Below are 19,911 nucleotides of genomic sequence, written 5' to 3' on the forward strand. Positions count from 1 at the left end.
TTATCACAGAAAACACATCAATGAGGAGAAGAGGAAAAGCTTTCAAATAACACGCACAGATACTGGAAGACAAGGGAACTTAGAAAAGGGAGGGGTGGTCTTGGCTTTTCAACAGTCCACGAAAAACTCTTGAAAACAGACAATGTCATTTACTCAAAGTTCAACATGATACAGATGATTATCTCAGTGTCCCACCTGCGGGTACTGTGTTCACTCTGAGAACAGTCCTTCGGAGACGTGAATAAACAAGAGCGCCTCCAGGCTGGGGTTCCCAAGAATGGTGAGGATAAGTAAACAGCAGTCACTCAACAGTTGACGAAGCTTCAAGTTCTCAAGTTCATGTGCTGATTCTACAGGAGCAAGTACTACCCTGGAAGGGAGGAGGGGTGCTAGGAACAGTGACTGTTTAGATATTTTGCCCTCTGAGATTGTAAGTTTAAATTTCTAAACTTGGGATGTTTTGGAAAGACAATGCTACTAAATAAAGACATAAATAAATGCAAGGTACGTGCTGAAGAAACACGCAGGCACGTACGGAATGCTATTTTACACAAATGGGATGTGTTCTGGGAAAATCTCTTTGGGTCACAAAAGTAGTAACTTTTGAGCAAAACCAGTAACACAGTGTCCGAAGTGTGTACTTCTAGTTTGCAAATGCATTCGAGGAAAAAAGGAAAAAACACACAAAACCCCACAAGCACAAATAAACCAACTTTAATAGATATTATTTTGTATTTATATAGCGCCTTCTTCAAGAACCTTAGATGCTTGACAGACATTATATCTAATTAATCCCCACAACAACCCTGTGAGGTAGGTATTACTCCCATTTTACAAGATAGGGAGACTGAAGCACAGAGAGGTTAAGTGACTTGCCCAAGGTCACACGGTTAAATTCACTGAAGAGCCAGGACCTGAGCGCCTTAGCCTCCCAACTCCCAGGTAAATACCTCATGAGAGAATCTTTATTGAAAAGTAGCTTTAAAGAAAGTATCAAGAGTAGTAAGTTATGGAAGTGAGGTCTTTCTACTGCCGTCAAGGAAAGAAAAAACCCTACACGGATGGTTAGAGGCGACGAGACCCATATATTACATTCCCCACCTCTTCCCTTTGCCTAAAGTCTCAGGGCTCCTGTCTCGAGCCAGCTTCTAAAGGTAAAGCCGCCAAGACAGAAGCCATGTGACTTAGAAGTGAGACTTAATTTAGAATATTTACTTTCAGTTATGATAATTTATAGAAATTTTTATTCCAATATACAAAATATGGGATAGCCATCCCAGCAAACATGTACACAGTTAGACAGCAATCAGCCACCATTTACAACTGAAACCCGCCCCTCGTTTCAATCAGTCGGACCAGCACACAACCTCACAACGTGTTCTATATGGGTCACTTTTCTTACTTACTATATCTGCATTTTCCCCCCCGACCCTAACCCTACATGTTTTTAAAGTATACTGTATTTCTGAGAAGCTTCAAAACATTTTACGTAGATGCAGCTGCACTTAGAGTGTACAAAGAAAATTGAGAACCATCACCCCATCGTCCCCTCCTGACAAGTCATCCTATTAAACAGGGTGTAGATGTGAACAGTGTGTGACTACCATGGAACTCAAAAACAACGCTAGAACTTGCTTTAACAGGAAATTTAACCTTGGCTTTTACTTCACTGTATGTTTTTTAAAATGCAAAATGTAAAAACAAACACAACATAGTATCCCAGTGCTGTACCTTTATGCAAATGACTTCATCTATCTTTCTCATACATGTTGTGGCCCAAAGCAAGTAAAAACTGGTTCAGCTTCACGTTACTCCTCGTCTCCACACTGAAAGCTGCAGAAATTTAGCTTTAAATTCCAAGACAATTTGGCTGAGGCCCTCAAAATAAAAAATGCATCCACCTCCGCAGCTATCACCTTGCCCACATTCTTGGTTGTGATTCTCTGTGCCATGTTGGTAGATCAGGCAGGCCATATAATTTGTACAGAACCATTCCAGCCAGGGTAAGGCTTTAGAAACTGTCTCTTAAAAAGCAATCTGTCAAAATATATCATCATTTTCTCCCAGCACATCTGTTTCAACAGCCCAATTAGCTAAGTGACCCTGTTAAAGATCTATTCATGGAACGAACAGGTGAAGTCATTTCCTGAGCTAAAAGATACAGATAATAAAATAAATGTTAATAATAGCAGCAGACAAAATATTTTTTTGTTGCTTGTTTTTCAGATTCAACAGTATTAGTAAAATAAGTTTACAAAATTACAACAATTAAAAAAGAAAGATTACTGCCTGGAAAAACATGGATAAAGAACATCTAAGACCTGATTGCTATTATCTTGAATATATATTCAATTATTTTCAGCCAGTTACATTCGGCCACTGTCAGACAACTTCCTTGATGCATGGAAAAGTGTCAACTGCAACGGTTTACATACATCTTACATCACACATATTACTTCTTGAAACTCCCAACAGAATGAAGTCTTAAACACAAAGTTAAATTCCAATAACATTTGTAAAGGTGGAAGGGGAAAAAAAAAGACTTGCTTTCAAAGTACTTCTGGTCGACCTCATTAAAATGTAATCCTCACAGGGTCTGTTAGCTCTCCAGGCGCTGGGGCTGGGATGGATCACTTCTTTCCAGGATAAAGAACATTTGAAAATAACGTAACTGCTATGACATGAGTTTTCCAAACGTGGCCTCAACCTGAAACAGAGTACTGAAGAACTCTCAAGACCAGCACACCACCACTGCACCAGGATTTCTTAGATCATTCCACAATGATAGGGAATTTTTGATAGTTTTTAATTTTGCTGAAATTAAAACTGAATAAAATAACTGACTGACAACTAGGACAAATATTTAGCCAGAGATATCAGTTCCTCCTGAAAAAGAATATGTACCTCCTCTCATTGCAATTTTTCTTAAGGAAACTTATGATTTAAAACAGAGTTTAAAATTCACCTTAAAAACAGAAACAAACAAAAGGATTAGTTAAACTGACAAAAACTAATAAAAATATGCTCAAATTTACTGACACAATCATGGGCACTTCATACAATACTTAGACTCTACCAGTTTTAAGTAAAATAAATAAGGAAAAAAATTATAGTTACAAAGCCAGTCTTTCCCCTTGGGGAAACAAAAAGCCACTTTTGACCAACTGTTCCCTAGATATACATATACTGTATATTATTATAAGCTTCTTCAGAGAAGCAAACGTATTTGTCTTCCTGACACTGGATTCTAGTATCTGTTAGTTTCTTTACATCAGGAAGGCAACTGCAAGTGTTGGGCCCAAAAGTATTTCTGGTTTACGCTTGAAAAGACCACCCAGTATTGCTTCTCGACGTGTTCAACCAGGCAAATGTATGCAGTGTGTTCAACATCATCTCCTGCAATTGTCAGTACAACCTCACAGACCCCTTTTCTTTCTACTGCACCCCCAAGGAGTTCAATCATTATTGGTGCAATTAATGAAGAGAAAATGCATGTCAATTACTGGAAGGCTGTTTTACAAGAGGAGCTGGTATCTCTGATTTCACTGCCTTGTTGTATGGAACTGCACAGACAGCATGATACCTGAGCAAATCAATCAACTACCATGGTAGGAAGAGCGTGTGAATCCAGCCTTTGCTTTACCGTGTGCAAAGTGTGCTACTGCCCCCTGAGCTTCCTGCATTTCTCTTTTCTTGGAAAACTGGTGCTTGATCCTTTCCCAAATAACCAGAGAAGAAATGAGGCAGAAAGTCTCTCTTCATAGCGGTTCCCTCAGTCCCGGGACTGATAGAAAAGGATGTAGCCAGACTCAGAGTTCTTTGAGATATCTGACGTCAACCCGTAGAATTCTTCGATAGCTTGTGCATCTATTTTCTGTGAGGCAAAACATAAACGTTAGTACAAAAACGAGCTCTTTGAACTGCTTAAATCCAATAAAATCTCCAGCCTTTCTTAGAATAATGCCTTTCATTTTCTCATTCATAAAACAGCTCTGCACAATCCAAATGGCTTAAATCAAAAAGACGGATGATACCAAGTATTGGTCAGAATGCGGAACAAATGGAACTCTCATTCATAGCTGGGAGGAATGTAAAATGGCACAGACGCTGGGGAAAATGTTTAGCAGCATCTTCTAAGGCTGAACATACAAATACCCTGTGTGTGACCCAGCAATTCTGTTCCTGGGTATAGGCCGAACTATAGGAAACCACTAGTTGTCAACCATTTGGGACCTACAAAAATGGCTATTTCATGTGGTTCAATCTAAAATATACCCAAGAAAAATGAGGGCCTATGTCCAACAAAAGACCTGTACAAGGATAATCAAGGCAGTTTTATTTCTAATAGTCAACAATGGACAAAAAGTCAAGTTTCTAACGTGGTATATCCGTACAATGGAAAATTAGACAGCAATAAAGAAAGAACTACTATTGCAGGCAACAAGATTGAGTTGCATAGGTACTGATGAGTGAAAAAAGCCAGACACAAAAGCAGTCACACTGGATGAGCCCACTTATATTCAAACATAGGCAAAATTAATCACAGTAACATAATAAAATTCAAAATAGTGGATTCCAGAGGATGGTGGGTAGGGGAGGAAAGCTGTGGGTACTGACCAGGAGGAGGAATAAGGGAGCTTGTTGGGGTGTTGAAAATATACTATATCTTGATCTAGATGGCGGTTACGTGTGTGCGTGCGCATGTGTGCATTCACATGTAAAAATTTAAGTTGTTTAAAATTTGCATACTTTACTGTGTCTTATAGCTCAATAAATTATTTTGTTAATAGTGTTTTTTTAAAACTAGCTCTGTTGTTGAAAGATTTCCCTTGTTTTATTCTAGACATTTTATTTTATTTTATTTATTCATCTATCTATCTATCTATCTATCTACGGCTGCATGGGGTCATCGTTGCTGCACGCGGGCTTCCTCTAGTTGTGGAGAGCAGGGGCTGCTCTTGGTTGCGGTGCAGGTGCGAGGGCTTCTCATTGCGGTGGCTTGTCTTGTTGTGGAGCACAGGCTCTAAGTGCGCAGGCTTCAGTAGTTGTGGCACGCGGGCTCAGTAGTTGCGGCACGCGGGCTCAGTAGTTGTGCTGCACAGGCTTACGTGCTCCACGGCATGTGGGATCTTCCGGGACCAGGGATCGAACCCGTGTCCCCTGCATTGGCAGGCGGATTCTTAACCACTGTGCCACCAGGGAAGTGCCTATTCTAAACATTTTAAAGGTTAGCTGGCCATTCCAGCAATGGGACTGGATGTTAGGGAGTAAGAAGTAGAAATTAGACTACACTCTGAAGACCTGTCATATACAATGAGAAGCTGGAAGGAAAAAGTCAAGAGCAAAATACATACACAACTTTGAAGAAAACCAAGAAATTAGGAAACTACTTACTTCTACAATGTCGTCATCAAACAACAACCAAAAATCATGACTCTTAACTATTGCAATATAATGGCCTCGATTGGGACCACTAAAACAAAGAGAAATAAAAGTTAATTTTATACGAAGTTTATTAGCATTGCTCTTCTATGCCCTATATTCTACGTTCTATAAAGTAGAAAAACTGAAACAGATAAAAATATTCCTTACCTATTCTTTCCCTCAAAAGATCAAGCTACATTGATCTGAACTGGCATTCAATTTTAAAACCAAATAATCAGTACTCTACTTTGAGAGGTATAACCAGTATTCTCCTTATATAAAGCTATACTATAAAATTCTTTGTTGCCTTTTAAAATGATTATTTTTGAAGTAATTTTCCAATTTGCTTCTATAAAAGATTTAAATAAAAATTTCTAGCATTTTTTTGGGGGGAGGAGAGGCGATCACAGCCAGAACATGCTGAATTAAACTACAAAACAATGCATGTAGAATTATTTCTGAGTCTTAACCCTTGGCAATAGTGTTTCTCGAGGAAAGATTCCATGTGATGCTTGAAAAAGTAAAGATATTGAACCCTTGGTTCTGAAATCAAACTCCAACTTCATAAACTTCTTTAAACAAGTGACTTTTTTTAGTATTATTAGTGCTAGCTTTAAGTACTTAACTCTTAGCACCACCATAATTATTATAATTGCCTCTGCAACTCACTTTCAACAAATCTGGAACACAGAAATCTAGAAAAATGTAAAAATAAAGGTGGGATTATTTCTTTTAAAAGAAATTCTTTTTTTTTTTGCGGGGTCTTAGTTCCCTGACCAGGGATCGAACCCCGTGTCCCCTGCAGTAGAAGCGCAGAGTCCTAACCACTGGACCGCCAGGGAAGTCCCTAAAAGAAATTCTTTACAAAGAACACGTCGAAGATTTTTAACCTCTCCCAGTTTAAATATGACTCACTATAAAAGCTTATATATAATTTTTAAATCAAATTATAATTCTACCACAATTATTATATTACAGACTTTGAAGTAATTTTCAACACAGATTATTCTTTATGGTGAATACTCTTTTAAAAGTAGCAACCTCAGATATAAGAATAAGCTGCCTCCAAGTTCCCTCACATCTTTGATTCCACAGTTGAGATGACTATCTTAGGTGACAAAATGACACAGAGAGTACTTTTTCACTGTAGAGGAAAATACCTCAAAACTTAAAAAAAAAAAACCCACTTTTAATGCTAAAATAAACCTCCAGTCTGATCATTACACCAGGGTTCTGTAAGGTACCCGATATCGTTTTCCTCTGTTCAGATGTCATCACTCTTACTTTAGAAACATGATGCTCCAAAAATGGAAAACAAAGATTATTGCTGAGGATAAGAGGCAGGAGGTGGGCTGACACAGACCACGGAGGTTAAAGACTGTGACAGAAGCGGACTCCCTCCCAGCTGTCCTGACATATTCTGAGCAGAAAGCTGGGCGAGGGAGGGACAGCTCATGAGAGGCTGGAGTACAACGCGCTGTTAGTACAAGTTTCCAACAGCCGGGGGGAAAAGGATGAGTGCCCTGTTTTAAAATTATTACAGGAGGAAATTCCCTGGAGGCCCAGTGGTCAGGACTCGGCACTTTCACTGACGGGGCCTGGGTTCCACCCCTGGTCAGGGAACTAAGATCCTGCAAGCTGCACAGTGCGGCCAAAAATAAATAAAATAAAAAATAAAATTATTACAGGAAATTCTAAATAGTCAATGAAGACTGTATGTTCCAAATATAAATGCTGATTATGTGATACTCTTGTGGTTTGAGAATTTTTTGAGCTATTTTATAAATTAAGATCTATAGATGAGACAGTACACTATATTGGCTAACAGGAAACAAACACACGGACTTATAAAATCAGAAAGCTTATCTTTGAAGACTATCTCCAAAACCTTTTTTTAAAGTGCTTTTCACAATCATTAACATGATGAACATATCCAATTAATCTCAGAAATAACTTATTTTGTAAAATCTCTTTACGCAGTGTTTTTTACCAATAATCAAGAAAAAAGAAAAGGAAAAGAAAAACTAACAGGACTTAAAGTTCCCAGAATAATATTTAAATAATAAGAACAAGTATCAAATCCAGGCAATAACACACTATTTTAATATATAAGGGTTTTAAGAAGGAAATGGTAAAATGTATCTGAAACATCCATTTGAAATAAACTTATGTTCGTCCTACAGCACCGAGGGCTACAGAAGCCTCCGAAAGGCCTGCATCCGCGTGGCTCACGAGCATCCTGTGTGTGCAATGCCCACCACCGAGCATCTTGCCAGCACGGCCCACGGCCCTGTTACCTTCCACAGTGAACCACGACGGCCACGAGGTCGTACATTCTGTCAGGATTGGTTGCATCGCCTGAAGTGTTAAATAGACGAAGTTCTAAAGGAAAAACTACCCGGTAAGAAAGTTTTGTATATCGATGAAGTTGATCCATATATTTAAATCTTTTCAGATGCAGAGCTAGGATCATGGGCAGCTTTTTAACTTTCATCCTGTTAAAATAAACATGAAAACAAAATTTCATAAGAGACATTCACCATGTCCTTAAAAGAATTATCAAACCTCACGATTCAAGTAACAGTTGATAGTTTTCATAGCCTGGCACTGCCCACTTTTGCATATTTCTACCCATGACTTTTGTATTAGCAAAGCAAAATTCTGAAAGTCTTAAGACGGCCCCTGCCCCCCATCATCACCAAACCACATAATCTACACAGCACTCGGTATGGCTCCCAAAGAGATATGATGGTACATTCCTTTATTAAGAATTCTGTACTTCTGAAATATAGGTCACTGTGCCAGCTGCAGGAAAAACCAGTTCCTTAAGGCCGCTCGCTCCTTTGGAGGTGAATGGAGGCTGAGATCCATTTGTTCTATTCAGCTATATAATTCAGTAACAAACTGAGAGCAGGAGACAGTGAGAAAAGCATTAAAGACCATCCATTAAAGGCGCTTGCCAGAGACAAGGAACAGCTCCTTAGTAAGAGCAGTGGCTGCGTGCATCCTGGAAAGGGAATAAAATAACCTGGAAACGCAGGAGTGAAGCTTTTACCTGTGAAGCACGGGCCTCCCCATCCCCAAACGCCCTGAAGACCCCTCCAGGCAGCCTCTCCCCGAGAGGCCTCTGCTCCCCCATTTCACTTCAGCGCCAACGCTTGATCTTCTGGCACAAATAACTGTTCTCCTCAACCCTCCATCAGCACTTTACAGATTCACTTCATATCTGTACAGTTTATTACACTATAAAACATTTAGATGATTCTGGGTCTTTCTCTTCTAGGGTCTGGACTCCGGAAGGACAGAAACCATCTCTTTTATTATATTTCTCCATCTAGCACACGTAGGTACTTAACAAACACTACAGAACTGAATTCTCTGTGTGTTCAGTGAAGCAAAACACTTTTCATAATTAAAAAATGAAATTTATTAAACCTCTGCCTCTAATGAAGTGAAAACAAATCATTTTATAGCATTATTCTAGATCTGCATTCTACAGATCTTAAATGTGGTACGGCAGCTTATTATCCCAGAAATGTTTATTAACCTGGCTTTTGGAAAACATTAGTGAAAATAAATGTAAAACCTAATCATTCCTGGAAAGCAATCTAGCAATACGAATTAACAGCCTTTATGGCCTTTGCCTCAGTAATCGAAACTAAATATATCATCTCAAATACAAGACTTCTGAGAAGAATTCAGTTCTGGAGTTATTTTATACTGTGAAAAAGTGGGAGAATCCTAGCTATTCAACAACAGGAAATACTGAAATACATTACAATACAAACACAACAGAATATTATACAACTTCAAACAATGCTGTTGAAAGTTTCTAAAGGGCATGGGAAAATACTTACGGAAAGTAAAAAAGTCAAGATATATATTTATATACACAGTAATCCAACTCTTAAACATCAGATGTTCAATTAAACTGGTATAGAGTTGTTAAAACAAACTCTTTCAAAACAATAAAAGCAAACTATCGTTTGAAAATGTCCAGTGAGGTGCAAACCCACAAGGATTTTTCTAAGTGTTAAATATGTTAGTAGTGTATTAGATACAGTCAGTTAAGATTAGGAAGAGGAGACAGATATGGTCTGGGGGTTAGGAAAAATGTGCTTTTAGAAATTAAGCCAGGGCAGAGGGGGGAAAAGCCCAAATGGAGAAAAGAGAACATGTCCAAATGCTGGCTTATAAAATACACCCCGTCAGACAACACGGGAGGAACACGAATCCTCCCAGCAGCACTTCTTCCCAGAGGAAACCCAACACTTGTGAAGAGACACAGGATAAAGTCAAACACAAATATTTGTGGAGCCACATTTTAAAGATGACGAGAGACTATCTCACAAAATTTTTCTCACACTGAAATGGCTCAGGAAGAAATGAACACATATATAAGCTGAGTCAAATTCATTATGGAGATGGTGCAGCAGAAGGAAGAACAAAGAAGTTGATTTCCTGCTTGAAACACCAATTCCACCAACACACCAAAGAACTGATAGGATTCTGGTTTTCCTTCCATGCAAACATGTGTGGAGAAAGGTTACCTTAGGGAGCTCTTGATCTCTGTCACTGTTGTTAAAAAAGTGGTCTCAGAATGTCTTTTGGCTCTCCAAAAGACAAATATGCTGAAGAAAAACACGGGAGGACACAGAACTTTTTTTTCCTTTTTTAGTTAAAGTTTGAAATAGACATTGATTTTTTAAAAAATATTTATTTATTTATGCACGCATGCATGCTGCGCTGGATCTTAGTTGCAGCACGTGGGATCTAGTTCCTTGACCAGGGATCGAACCCGGGCCCCCTGCATTGCGAGCACAGTCTTAACCCCTGGACCACCAGGGAAGTCCCCGACATTGATTTTTATCTTCTGTAAACTGACTTATAAATTGATTTTCTATTTAGATTTTTTTAAATGGCATTTACCTACTACACAATGATTAAAATTTGGATGAATTTATGATATACATTTTCTTGCTTTTACATCTTTAAAACAATAAGGTGTGTTCATTTTGCACTAACGTAAGAGGTATTTACCTTTCTATTATCTAATTATAATTAGATAATATCTAATTATAATTTAAAACTATTTTTAAAAAGTAGAAGGATGGAAAAAGACATTAACAAAGTCAGCAAAGCTGGCTCTGGCTGATTCTGATATCAGACAAAGTAGAACCCAAGCCAAGGAGTGTTACAAGAGATAAAGAAGGACATTCCATAATAAAGAGGGCCAATTAATCAAGAGGACACAATCTTCAAGTACCAAATACCAAAGCTTCATGCTCCAAATACCAAATTTGATAGAATTAAAGAAATAAACAGATAAATGCACAGAGTTAAAGTCTTTAACAGACTTCTCTAAGAAAAAAAGTCAGTAGGAATAGGGAAGGTATGAACAACCAAATTATGTATCTAATCAACATTTCTGGAATACTCCATTTCAAACTGAAGAATATATGTTCTTCTCAAGTACAACTGGACATTCACTAATGTACTGGACAATGAAAGAAGTCTCAATAAATTCCAAAAGACAGAGATCACAGGATATATTTTCCTGACAAAAATTAAAAAACAAAAAAATAGCAAAAAAACCCTGAAATACGGAAACTAAGCTATATACTTCTAAATAATTCATGGGACAAAGACAAAACCACAAGGGAAATTAGAATAGATTTTTAAATGGATGATAATGCAAATACAATCTGTTAAAATTTGTGGGAACACAGCCAAAGCAATGTTTAGAGGAAAATTTATAGCTTTAAATGTTTATATTAGAAAAGAAAAAGGGCAAGTCTTGACCACACAGAAAAGCTTAATAATTGTACATAAAATTCCATAGTTTCCTCTTATAAACTTAATGTCAAGCAGGACCAACTGGGGCACATGGTGCTGGGGGTGAGGGGAACACGACCTTTGACCATACATGACTGTCAGCAGACATTTAAGTTGCTTCCACCTCCTCTTGGTTATTGTAAATACTAGAGCAATGAACATGGGAATGCACATATCTCTTTGAAAATCCTGTTATCAGTTCTTTTCGATATGTACCTAGAAGCAGAATGCTGGATCATACGGTAATTCTATTTTTAATATTTTTGAGGAACCTTCACACTGTTTTCCACAGTGGCTGTAACATTTTACATTCCCACCAACAATGCACAGTTCCCTTTTCCGCACATCCTCATCAACACTCATTATTTTCTCTTTTTATTTGAAAGTGGCCATCCTAACTAATGTGAGGTGGTATCTTATTGTGGTTTTGATTTGCATTTCCCAGATAATTAGTTATGTTATCTTTTCATATGCTTGTTGGCCACCTGTATGTCATCTTTGGAGAAATGTTTATTCAAGTCCTTTGCCCATTTTTTAATTGGGTGATTTGGTTTCTACTGTTGAGTTGTGTGAGTTCTTTACATTCTGGATATTAACCTCTTATCAGATATCTGGTTTTCAAATATTTTCTCCCATTCTGTTAATATTCTGCAAATATTTTCTCCCATTCATGTCACTTCATTCCGTTGTTTCCTTTGTTGCACATAAGTTTTTAAGTTTGATATAGTCCCATTTATCTGTTTTTGCTTTTGTTGCTTGTGCTTTTGGTGTCATATTCAAGAAATCACTGCCATACTCAACATCGTGAGGATTCTTCTAAGAGTTTTATAGTTTCAGGTGTTATGTTTAGGTCTTTAACCCATTTTGAGTTAATTTTTGTGAATGGTATGAGGGAAGGATCCAACTTCAATCTTTTGCATGTGGCTACTCAGTTTTCCCACCACCATCTGTTGAAGATCATTGAGCATATAAATGCGGGTTTATTTCTGCGGGGGCAAGGGTGCGGTGATAAGCCTGGCTACCTACAGGGGCACTGACCAAACTATTAAATATATAAGGATAATGGGAGCCAATCTGTAGTGTCAGAGGAGGGGCTTACAAATATTAAAAAGGAGAAAACCAGAATAAACCCTATGGTGTTGGATGAAACTGGAGGTACCGCTGTGAATTTGTGGTTTTTTGATATAGATAGACCAACAGATAAATAAGTACAGATGTAAATGTGTGTACATATGTACACACACGAGCACGCATGTCCTCCAGTTCTGTTCACTAAGGGGGCCCAGGAATAGTGACATGGCAACGGCAACGAGCACACCTACACCACAGTCCTGGTTTTTAAACGTTATTCTCCCCCTAAAAGGAACCAGGGCTCCTTCGAGAAACGGCTGGTACCAGTGTGGGGGGCAAGGAAAGTACAAAGTGAGCCTGGACATCTTGTTGCACTAGAGAGTAAAGAGGGGCTGGAGAACGAAGGGACGGGGCAAAAGACACAGGAGGCAGCGGGAAGGGGCTCCTGCTGGCCAAATCGGGATAATGTGAACATGAAAATAAACGAGACAATCATTACCCACGGGATAAAACAGGAATCCCTGAGTCCTCACTGAGATTTAAAGAATGAAAAAAATTGTAAATATCCCCATTTCTCATCAAACTTTCAATCTCAAAATACGTATGAATTACAACTGGGGAAAAGCACAGCTTCACAGTGAAGAATCCTGGGAGACAGCACCTTAGTCAAGTGTCCACAGAGAACAGTACCAGTCACGGGAGGTGCAGGACAGAGCCTCAGAGCAGGCCTCAGACTGTCCTCGGAAGGGCCGGGTGCAAGGACGGTGCTGGGTTAACATCTCGGAACCTGACTGGGGGGTGTCCCCACTGTTCCCTAACTGACAAGCGTGTCTCGATGCGCCTGAGAACTGTCTGTGCAAATCATATGGTTTATGCCGAACACCTGCTTTCCTTCCGGGAGCCTGGAATTTTGGTACGTGCCAGGCAGAGGATGCCTACGTGTCCAGCCCCCAATAAATCTCGGCCACCGAGTTGGTGATGAGCTTCCCTGGGAGACAACACTTCTCCCACGTTGTCACATTTGATGCTGGAGGAACTAAGTACGTCTGCGTGACCCCACGGGGACAGGACTCTTGCAAGCTGGCCTGGCTTCCCCTTGGCTGACCGTACTTGTCCCCTTGCCCTGTAACAAATCTCAGCTGTGAGCACGACTATATATGCTGAGCCCTGCAAGTCCTTCTAGTCAATCCCCAAATCCAGGAGCGGTCTTGGGAACCCTGACACTTGACACATATCAGAATCGTGTGCCATTTAAAAGAACACAATGAGAAGAACACAGCATCACTTCTGTGTGATTCCTGCCCAAAATACATAACCTGAACCTAATCATACAAAAACATGAGACAAACCCAAAGAAGAACATTCTATAAAATAACTAATCTGTAATTTTCAAGTGCCAAGGTAATGGAAGTCAAGAAAAGACCAAGGAACTGTTCTAAATGTAAAAAAGACTAAAGAGACATGAATACTAAATGCAATGTGTGATTCTGGACTGGATCCTTTTTTCTATAAAGGACATTATTGGGACAGCTGGTGACACTAAAATAGGGTCTACGATATCAGTAGCACATCAGTGTTACTTTCCTGACCTGGATGGATATGGTACACAGGAGACATCCTTTTTGGTAGGAAACAGCTACCCAAGTGTCCAGCATCCTGGGACATCATATCAGGAACTCACTCTCAAATGGTTTAGGGTAAAAAAAACATTGTTAGTATTGTTCACGCAACTTTTCTGAGTTTGATTCAAAATACACAGTAAAATAATCAGGATGATGATGATGATGATGATGATGATTCAATTCCTTGATACCAAAATACCATCTTTATAATAATATACTGAGAGAAGGTACAAAATCCTATCTAGGAACAGTGGAAACTAGGGTGAGGGTGAGTGAAGTACTTTCCCGTCATCCTTCCTCACCAAGAAAAAGTTTACATAATCAAGAAAGCTTCAAAGCAAAATATTTTAACTGTATTGGTTTATGATTATTAAACAATCACTAAATGCAGAAAATCACCCGATGGTACAGAGTTGAATACTGTTTATCTAGTAATTACCTAATGAGTCTGAGCTGTTGGTGATAAAAGAAAGAATGTTCTCTCATTGCAAATTGTCATAGATCGCTTTCAGCTAGAAAAGCCCATCTACAACACTGCCAAAGAATCACTATAAATGTCAAAAACACTAACTTACCGTTTGTGTGCTTCCTGTTTGCTGCGGCATTCTTCACAGTAGTATTTGTATTCACTGCATAGAGTTTCTGTGTTGCTAAAACCCCTGTGTAAAACACAAAATACTTTTGTCCATACCAGAAAATTATGTATTCATTTAAAAATATTCTAAACCAAAGACAGTCATTACATGTCAAAATAAATAACTCTGCACTTACCTTAAGCAGTGAGTAATGGATGTGTTTTGTTCCACGTCAACAGAAAGGTCTAAAAAATCTTCATCTTTGCTGCTTATCTGTAAAAATAGGGAAATACCTTTGATTTCTTTTTTTTTTTAAATCTTCACATTGGAGTATAATTGCTTTATAACCTTTGATTTCTTTAATCACAGTTCCAAAATGATAGAATTAAGTGCACTCTATTATTAATATTATTAAGTATAATTAAGTATATAAAGAATTCTTTTTCCCCCAAGTTATCCAAAAGGACACTGAATGAATAACTTTCATTATTTGTAGAGGTAAAACACCAAAGTGCACCTGTGACTGATTTTCTTACTGGCAAAGGCTAGTGTGATGTGAAATTCCACTACTTGCCCTAATCGTGGTAATACTGTGAAGCATAAAACAAACTGTGCTATATACACTATTTCTTAAAAAACACAGGCCAAGATTGAATGAGAATGTTTGGCAAAGGACGTGATATCTGTATTGTTTTATCATTTAAGAAAAAAATTTAGCCCTAAAGGCCAAACTATAATCTTCACTTATGACCTTCTTTTCCCCCCAAAATTGAACAATGTTCTGTTTGAATTATGAATGTCATCTTATAAAAATGAAGTTACTACTTATTCATCTGAACTGGAGTAGGACAGAACTTTAGTCATCACTTTTCCTACGCGCAAGGGGACGACGCGATGCAATGGGAGGGACCTCCGACTTGGTCCCCGGGGCCTCCCACTCGCAACAACTCTACACCCATTGATGGTCTGTTATGACTTTTCAATACAACACCAAAAGCATTTAAAGAACATCGAAAGCATTTCCATGAAGGAAAAAACTGGACTTTATTAAAATTAAAATTTAATACTTAAAATTAAAAACTTCTGATCTACCAAAGACACGGTTCAGAGGATGAGAAAACAAGCCACAGACTGGGAGGAAGTCTTTGCAAAAGACACACCTGATAAAGGACTGGTATCCAAAATATACAAAGAACCCTTAAAACTCCACAATAGGAAAACAAACAACCTGATTTTAAAAATGGGTCAAAGACCAGTAGAGATACCTCACCAAAGAAGATATACAGATGGCAAATAAGCACATGAAAAGATGCTCCACATCATATGTCATCAGGGAAATGCAAATTAAAACAACAACAAGACACCACTACACATCTACAACAGAAGAGCTAAAATCCAAAACACTGACAACAGCACACGCTGATAAGGATGTGGAGCAACAGGAACTCTCACTCATAGCTGGTGGGAACGTGCAATGGTGCAGCCACTCGGGTGGTTCCTTACAAAACTAAACACACTCTTCTTACCACATGATCCAGCAATTGTGCTCCCCAGGGCTGCACTAACCAAAGAGGCTGAGAAGTTATGCCCACACAAAAACCTGCACATGCATGTTCATAACAGCTTTGTTCGTAATTATCAAAACTTGGAAGCAACCTAGATGTCCTTCAGTAGGTGAATGGATAAACTCTGGTACCTCCAGACAATAAATCGTAATTCAGCAATAAAAAGAAATGAGCTATCAAGCTGTGAACAGACACGCAGGAACCTCAAATACATACTGCTAAGTGAAAGAAGCCAATCTGAAAAGGCTGCATACTCTATGATTCCAACCACATGGCATCTGGAAAAGGCAAAACTATGGAGGCAGTAAAACAACCAGTGGCTGCCAGGGGTTGAGGAGGAGGGAAGCAGGAATATGTGGAGCACAGAGTGAAACCACTCTGTAGGATACTGTAGTGACTGACACATCAGTATACATTTGTCAAAACAAAGAGAGATCAAACAACAGGCAACACCAAGAATGAACCCTTATGTAAACTATGGATTTTAGATAATAATGTATCGACACTGGCCCATCAATTGCAACAAATATATCTCACTAATGCCAAGGATGTTACTATTAGGGGGAAGTGGGGAGGGGGGCAATTTGGGAACTCTCTGTACTTTCCACTCCATTTTTCTTAAATCTATTAAAAAAAAAAAAAAAAAAAAAAAAAGACAGTTCCTTATTAGTCTCTGCCAGTATAAGTTTATCTGATTCAGTTAACTGAGTAGACTATGTTATTCTTTCCAACATCCATAAAGCATTTCCCTTACTTTTCTTGCTTGTGGACTCTTTTCCAGTTGACCACGCTACTCTCCTCTGCTATTAAAAACTAGCAGTACAACCATCACAGTAAAGACTGGATTGGGCAAAAATCATCAGTGAATGCTAAGTCTGGGGGGAGATTTTGATGAGGAACAAGAATATCTGTGTCTCCCACAGTCTGCCTACTAGTTACAAGGGCATAAAAAACAGTCATTATGAAGTGGAGAAACTGAACAACATCGTGAATGGGAGATCAAAATTAATTTTACCAACGAGGGGCAGACGGAACTGTGTGCCTGTATGTGATATCCTGACGAGGACACATTAACTATGAATTGTTCCGGCCAAGAATGTACAACCGGGGCTTCCCTGGTGGTGCAGGGGTTAAGAAACCGCCTGCCAATGCAGGAGACACGGGTTCGAGCCCTGGTCCAGGAAGATCCCACATGCCACAGAGCGACTAAGCCCACGTGCCACAACTACTGAGCCCACGTGCTGCAACTACAACTACTGAAGCCCGCGCGCCTAGAGCCCATGCTCCACAACAAGACAAACCACCGCAATGAGAAGCCCGCGCACCAAAACAAAGAGTAGCCCCCGCTCGCCACAACTAGAGAAAGCCAGCGTGCAGCAACGAAGACCCAATGCGGCCAAAAATAAAAAATTAATTAATAAAAGAAAAAAAAAGAACGCACAACCTGCATCTCATTAGAAGGAAACATCAGACAAACTTGATACGAGGAATGTTAGATTAAAAGGGGGAGGGGCATAGTCTTTCAAAATGTTAAGTATCATAAAAGACAAGAAGACTATGAACATGTTCCAGATTGCAGGAGGCTAAAGGAAGCATGGTGACCACAGGCGATGCAAACCACTGAACTCTAAAACCAGACCCTGTGCTGAGAGGAGGCTGTGCTGTGAAGGGGGTCACTGGCAGAACTGGATAAAGGTGCCTAAGTAAGAGTCTGACCTTTCGTGCGTCAAGGGAGAACAAGGTAAGAACTTAACCGGAGGCCTGCGTTATCCGACCCTATGAGTAAACCGTTTTCAAGAGATTTACCTACTGCTCCTCTTCACAAACTACCCAGCAAGGGGGTAGTTTCCCTCCTTGAGTGTACACAGTAGGCTTCAGTTTTTACTCCAACCATAAACAACAAACATAATTGTAGGAAAAGGAACAACAAATTAATATACTTCCCTGACCTGTAGGTTTCTTACGAGCTCAACTAAGACTGTAATTTCCAGAACGCGGCTCTATGGTCTCCTGTAGTGAAACAAACTCCAATAGTTCAAACTGCAGCGAGTATTTCTCTGCCACCTCAGTGTTCACTATTAATAAGCAGACAACGGAGAGGCGCATCTGTCACAGTCATATACTCTACACCTGAGGATTACAACTTTCAAGTTCATCTCTCATATCCATTCTCAAAGAACATTTAATATAATGGATTAGATTTGTTCTATATGAAATTTTATGATATACTTACAGTTTCACAAGTAAGACATCTGGTTTCATTAGTTAATGTTCCCTGAAAAATCTCATGAACCCACGTTGGGTCTGGTGTGCTGTTGTTATTTTCACTGTCAATATTACCGTTGGGCAAACGACCATTTTGTTTTTCCTGCTTTCTCTCTTCTTGTAAAATATCAGCAATTGTATTTAATAGGTAATTTAAGAATTCATGGGCATCTTGCTGCATGTAGTTGTCAAAAAGCTCTAAAAATAAGAATATACAGAGACTTATTTCAGAATTAATAACTTCATTAAAAAACTAAATTAAAAAAAATTGTATTCTATCAAAACTAAGGAAAATGTTTGGAACTGTTATAGTAATGTACAAGAAATAGGTATCTTTCACATATACAAATTATGACTGAATTTGGAGAAAATAAAGTTATGATGAAAGAGAATCTTAAAAAAAAATACTAATAGATCAATGAGAAAAGAGCAAAACCTATCCTCACACATAATGTACTAAGGAGATAAGAAACAACTGCTTTTTATTAGCTCACTTAATCTATTAGTCCACAAATATTACAACATGGCAAGTTTTTTTTTTTTTGGCTGCTGCATTGGGTCTTCGCTGCTGCACGCGGGCTTTCTCTAGTTGCAGCGAGTGGGGGCTACTCTTCGTTGCGGTGCGCAGGCTTCTCACAGCGGTGGCTTCTCTTGTTGCAGAGCACAGGCTCTAGGCACGCGGGCTTCAGCAGTTGTGGCACGTGGGCTCAGTAGTTGTGGCTCGCGGGCTATAGGGCGCAGGCTCAGTAGTTGTGGCGCACGGGCTTAGTTGCTCCGCTGGCATGTGGGATCTTCCTGGATCAGGGATCGAACCTGTGTCCCCTGCATTGGCAGGTGGATTCTTAACCACTGCACCACCAGGGAAGTCCCAACATGGAAAGTTTTAAAGTAGAAGCTGGACAACCTCTTGGCAGTGCCAACGCAAATGCATAGAACCACAGAGGAAGTTGTTAACATTAAACAATACTGGGCCATACATGCCAGAGATTCTGATTAAGTCCGAGATGAGGCCTGGAACCTGCACTTTTCAAAGCTCCTCCAGGTGAGTCCGCTGTGCAGTCAGGTTTAGGGAACAAAGGCACCATGAACTACCTTTAATCCAGAGAATCTCTAAGGCCCCTTCCAAATGTGAGGTCTGTAACTCTGTGGAACGTTCCCTGTAGTTACAGGAATAAGTAAATGTCGTGGAAACCTGAGGGTCGCTAACATTAAGTGCTTGACCTGTGCTTGCATCATGCACCCTGAGCCTGAAGAGGAAGGACTTCAGGGGCAGGGTCTCATGCCCTGTGACACTGCTATTAACGGTATTTCACAAGTGAGGAAAGGGGATCAAGTGGTAAAGTCACTTCCAGGAAGCGGCAGGGCCAGGATTCAAGCCAGGCCATCCGGCCCCAGTGAGCCACACACAGGCAGCCGGGGCCACCTGGCCACACAAGGCGCCCGTGGTCCAGCCAACAAAACGCACTCAGATAACCACCTAGTCAGGAAGCTTCACCTTCAGAGCTTCCGTAAACATTTAATACGTGCCAGGAAGTTCACAGTTTACATTATTTT

At 39.5% G+C, this 19,911-nt stretch overlaps 1 protein-coding gene across 1 annotated transcript in view; it reads right to left on the reverse strand.

Annotated features, from left to right (window-relative positions):
• Window positions 1-698: 698 nt before the first annotated feature.
• The window catches only part of USP12 (ubiquitin specific peptidase 12), a 79,162-nt gene continuing 59,949 nt past the window's right edge, over window positions 699-19,911 (reverse strand). Inside the window, exons 4-9 of the mRNA XM_059903059.1 lie at window positions 18,326-18,555; window positions 14,724-14,800; window positions 14,528-14,611; window positions 7,722-7,919; window positions 5,395-5,473; window positions 699-3,874 (exon numbers count right to left, since the gene is read on the reverse strand). Of these exons, the coding sequence (XP_059759042.1) occupies window positions 3,773-3,874; window positions 5,395-5,473; window positions 7,722-7,919; window positions 14,528-14,611; window positions 14,724-14,800; window positions 18,326-18,555 (770 nt within the window). The 3' untranslated portion in view covers window positions 699-3,772. The remainder of the gene's footprint in view (window positions 3,875-5,394; window positions 5,474-7,721; window positions 7,920-14,527; window positions 14,612-14,723; window positions 14,801-18,325; window positions 18,556-19,911) is intronic.

This window comes from Balaenoptera ricei, chromosome 18, assembly GCF_028023285.1.
Source record: "Balaenoptera ricei isolate mBalRic1 chromosome 18, mBalRic1.hap2, whole genome shotgun sequence".
Classification (NCBI taxonomy): Eukaryota; Metazoa; Chordata; class Mammalia; order Artiodactyla; family Balaenopteridae; genus Balaenoptera; species Balaenoptera ricei.